At 39.0% G+C, this 5,280-nt stretch overlaps 1 protein-coding gene across 1 annotated transcript; it reads right to left on the reverse strand.

The window, feature by feature from the left end:
• Positions 1-321: 321 nt before the first annotated feature.
• pdyn (prodynorphin) lies at positions 322-1,558 on the reverse strand (the record flags this gene model as incomplete). Its single annotated transcript, XM_084184538.1, has 2 exons — positions 322-990; positions 1,436-1,558. The coding sequence occupies 2 exons, from the start codon at positions 1,556-1,558 to the stop codon at positions 322-324; spliced, it is 792 nt and encodes a 263-aa protein (XP_084040664.1).
• Positions 1,559-5,280: the final 3,722 nt, after the last annotated feature.

Here is a 5,280-nt window from a genome sequence, read left to right on the forward strand (position 1 = left end):
TCATTCAAGCAACACACACATGTTTTACTTGCGACTTTGACAAATAAAGTATTTATTTATTGATTTATTAAACAAGCATCATATTGTAATAAATAGTATTTTACTAATAACACACAAATGAATTGGTTTGTCACGGGTAAGTCCGTCACACAGAAAGCGTTTAAACATGACTGACACAAGCAGGTAGGCCTATTGGCCTATGGTTTTCAGATATTAAATCTGCCGCAACAATGTGCAACCAGGTAAGCAGTAGGCTATAGGCACCACAGATACGGATAATCGTGAGAATTCAAGTGAATTAGCGGAAGAAGTTCGTTTTTTCTATAGACCAAAGTCATCATATGAACTAGGCTCCTCATCAGAACGAACGGATAATTTGTAATGGCGACGTAGAAAGCCACCGTACCTCTTCTGATTGTCCCACTTCAAGGTGTTCAAGTTGTTCAACTTTGGCCGAATCCTTCGCATGAAACCTCCATATCGCTTTTGTAACTCCTCTCGACTACCTTGCTCCCTGGAGTCACTTCTCTTTGACTTTGTCTTTGGACCAAATTTGCGTAAAAACCCTCCGTAACGTTTGACCTTGTTTACTGCTGCTTCATCATCATTGAACACTCCCACCTCGTTTTCAGAATCAACATCTCCGCCCTGATCGTCCTCTGAAAACTCCGAGAGTTCTCTCTCTCCAAATTTTCTTAGCAAGTCCTCGTATTTCTTAGGGAACGCGTACGCTCCTTTATAAGCGCCATTTTCGCGCCACGGAGAGGTTAACAATTTGTTTTTGTTTTTGTCAATTCGTTTAATGAATCCACCGTAACGCTTGACCATGTTTGCAATTGAAGCGTCTTGGTCGTCCTCCCTCTCTGGCGTGGTCCGCGCACCCGCATCTTCATCGCTGAACTCCGAGCCCACTGTGCGCGACTGGAGAGTCTTCCCGCATTTGTCTAACTCGGCGGTAGTCAGAGTTCCCTCACATTCCAAGGTACAAGTCTGGAAGGAAAATGCAAAGAGCAGTGAGCAAAAATCGGCCAATTTACTAACTGCATGATAAGGCTAGAAAATAAAAAGAGAGTAGCATATACTGATGTACATTCAGTTATATGGCTTTGTTTGTTTACTACAGAAAATATTTAATCTGAGTTTGTCATTAATTTGTATCCCCAGGTTTCTATAGAACATATTTGGGAAAAAATGGCAAGTTTGTCTTTAGATCATTCACACTCGCTTCCACAATCCACGCGCGCTCTCCATGGTGCTGAAATGCGCCACGAGCCTTTGCGCACTGCCACAACATGCTCAACACTCCACGCTTTTTGATAACAAAAATTACACCATTAAAGATAAATAAACACACATCAACGTAAAACAACACTTGCTGTTTGTTTCCATTGGATAAAAGCAAAGTTATCTTGTCATGATGTAAAGCTAATCTTACCAGGCTGTTGACTGGGATGTCTGCATTGAGGATTTGTTGCGCGCATTGCAGACACTGGGAAGAGCAGTCTGCTTGGGTCGAAGATGGCAAGCTAAGTATCAACACCAGGACATACCACTCCATTCTTCCAAATCCCTGAAATGAAAGAGAAAACGTGAAGAAAATGTAATGTTCACTTGCCAGGGAAAATGTAACACTTGCCTATGAGAATTATACTTATTACAGATTTGTTTTTAAATATCCCTGGACAATAAGCATTTATTTGTTTTTAACTTTGATTCGTCTTTGTTCCAATTCCATGTTAGTGGTACAACTTCTCTCTTTTTATCGATCAAGCGCCATGCGTAATGGTGTGGCCACCACGCTATTCAAGTAACCTACGATGTTAACTGCCAACATCAACAATGTTTGCCAAATTGTAATAGGCTAGTATAACTCTTCATAGGCGCATTTTGATTAATAAACAGGACATTTGCAAGTACATTACTGATTATAAAAACACAGTAACACGAGTAACAAATGAGTTATTATTTGGAAATATTATAACGCCAATACAACACGGTAATAACCAGACTGACAAAACTAGAATAATAAATATAATATAAATACCTCAGTAATGTTGGAAAATGTATTCAACCCAGGCGTGGAGAGGTGCAGGTGGAACAGGAGCGCATATGATGCAAGTCAGTGTATGTTCTTCCCCAACAGTTGTTTTTCTTTTGACTGGCTTGTCGTCTTTCTTTTTATTGACGGAATCTTCGTCGTGTCACTGAAGAACATCAGAATAGCTTCTATTAAGTGACCAATGGGAGAGAAATGTTGCGCAAATAAGCCCACTCGTACCCGTCACTGCCTCTCTCCCTCCCTCTCACTATTTATTTTCTGACGCCCACTCAACATTCGCTTCAGAAACTTGGCAACTCAATAATCAGACATGTTCTAGCACATTCATAGAGGTTAATGGGTTACAATAGGTAATTGCGAGGAGTTGCACTTTCAATACGGTTCTTGGATGGTCATAATGGTTTTCTTTGTGTCAAGTAATGTAAACAGGAAGTCTTCAATATAGAGAAATCACATGGCGCTTTATTTCAAGATTAAATCCTGGTAATTCAAATTCAATAGCAGGATCTCAAGAACACATTTAAAATAGTTGTATTTTTTTGTTGTTGTTGAAATATTTGCATGATTAAATAAAATGCCCAAATATATATTTTGTAAAAAGGAACGAACATGCTTAGTGTTATAAAGGCCTACGCGTCTTGGCCCTAATAAAAACATTAGGCCTATCATAAAAATTATTCAATACATGAATCCAAAATACATTTATTGAACAATAATAATCATTGAATTACATTTAATACGAAATAATGGTGTAAATCCAAGCAAGAAGTTAATGCGTTAACTTCGATATCTGATGATAGAACTAGGTCAAAAGAAGAGAAGTACCCTATTGTCACGCCCTGACATTGAGATCTCTAGTTGGGTTGATCAGGGTATGAAATCTAATTTATATGTTTCTATGTTGGCCGGGTGTGGTTCCTAATCAGAGGCAGCTGTCGGTCGTTGTCTCTGATTGAGGATCATACTTAGGCAGCCATGATGCCTACCTTAGTTGTGGGATCTTGTTTCTGTTTGATGTTTAGCCTCTTGAACTTCACGTTCTGTTGGATTTTGTTATTTTGTCGGTGTTTATTAAAATAAACGACTATGTACGCATACCACACTGCACCTTGGTCCGATCCTTTACACAACGAACGTGACACCTATACTACAAATTTGTGAAAACTTTCTGTCTTGTCAGAGAGGACTGCCAGAGAAGGATGCAAAGTGGGAATGAATGGAATCCCCAGTTATTCTTGGGAAATAATTTGTGAGAAATTATATTTTGCACCGATTAATGCTGTTTTATATTGGCTTTTTAGCAGACAGAACCTTTGTATCTTCTTTGATTTTATTTGTATGACATATGAGAATGAACTCAGAGCAGCATTAACCCTTTAACCCAAACATCCTTTGAGTGTTTTTGCTTATGACACATCAAATGATACCCTTATACAGAATGACCATAGCATAAGTTGGAGCAAATATGCTCATGAATGTTTTCTTCTTCTTTTAATGTTGGATGAAGATAATGTGATACGTCGTCCCATTGTTAATTAGCTCCAATCAAATTGGCAAAGCGTTCCCTAGGCAACCTTGAGTGTGCTTTCTGGTGTTTTCTCTGATGTCTTGATCTTCTGTTTGATTTGCACCACTTCTTTCGCTGAGCCTCGGCGCGCCTCCACTTCCCAAACTGACGTTATCAGGGAAGAGTCTGAGCTAGAGGCGACTGATAAGTGTATGCGCACCGCTTCCCTATTGTCCGACGCCAGACTCCCAAATTAATCCCATCTCTTTCAAAGTACTCTTCATGAAACAACACGTTTTTCAACTTCATAGGCTGATGTCATGTAATAATTACCATATTCCACTTGGGGGTGAAAACCTCTGACGCAATGAAGGATAGAGACACATATTTCCCTCAGATTACAGAGATCGACAAAGAATTCGAAAACAAACCCAATTTTGATAAACTCCTGATAATCTACTGGGTGAAAAACCACAGTGTGCCATCACAGCAACAAGATTTGTGACCTGTTGCCACAAGAAAAGGGCAACCAGTGAAGAACAAACACCATTGTAAATACAACCCATATTTATGTTAATTTATTTTCCCATTTGTACTTTAACTATTTGCACATTGTTACAACACTATATATAGACATAATATGACATTTAAAATGTCTTTATTCTTTTGGAACTTCAGAGTGTAATGTTTACTGTTAATATTTATAGTTTATTTAACTTTTGTTTACTATCTACTTCACTTGCTTTGGCAATGTTAACATACGTTTCCCATGCCAATAATGCCCTTATATTGAATTGAATTGAATTGGTTGAGTGGATCCCAAAAAATGATTGAGAAGAGTGGGGTTCTCTGAAGTCATGGAGACCACATAGCAGGGGCGCCACTTTCACCGCAGTGTTATTATTGGAATGTGATACAAAACAAGGCAATGGTGTGCTTTAGGACCATCCGGATGCCTCAGTGCGGTCAGGTAGGCTGTTTGGAGTGTTTATCCGACTGGATAACAAAATAAAATAAAAACGTTATGTCCCCCCCACTTCTAAAACCAAAGTTGCGCCCGTGCCAAATAGACTAACATTCTTGAACGCATGCCGCTGGAAACATTAGCTTCCGGCTTAGCTATCCAAACAACCATATTCTTTCTCCAGTAGGGTAGGCTCTGTTTGTCAATGCTGCTTTTTAAATAAATTATTAATCCACTCCTCAGGCCTTTTCCAAACAAGTTACTGGATGATATATGTGCCTCTTGTTATTATACTGCCTCATATACTTACTTACTTGCTCTCACTCTCGTTCTCGCTCTCACTCTCACTCTGGCTGAGGTCTACATTTACATTCTCCAGTATCTTGGAAACACTTCCATTTTAAATTAAACGACACTCTTCCCACAAGCTAGACACATCTCTGCCATTACACACATACTATTTCCTACAGATATATTTTTTGCAAGATATTTTAAATAATTACATATAGGTAACTGCCAAAATAAAGGAAACCTCAACATAAAGTGTCTTAATAGGGCGTTGGGCCACCAGAACAGCTCCAATGCGCCTTGGCATAGATTCTACAAGTGTCTGGAACTCTCTATTGGAGACCACCATTCTTTCACTTTTGGTGTTTTGTTGATGATGCTGGAAAACACTGTCTCAGACACAAACATACACACACACATTTTAAACTAGTGATGGGAAGTTCAGCTTTTTTTACTAACTCA

Source organism: Coregonus lavaretus, assembly GCF_964263955.1.
Source record: "Coregonus lavaretus genome assembly, chromosome: 20".
Classification (NCBI taxonomy): domain Eukaryota; kingdom Metazoa; phylum Chordata; class Actinopteri; order Salmoniformes; family Salmonidae; genus Coregonus; species Coregonus lavaretus.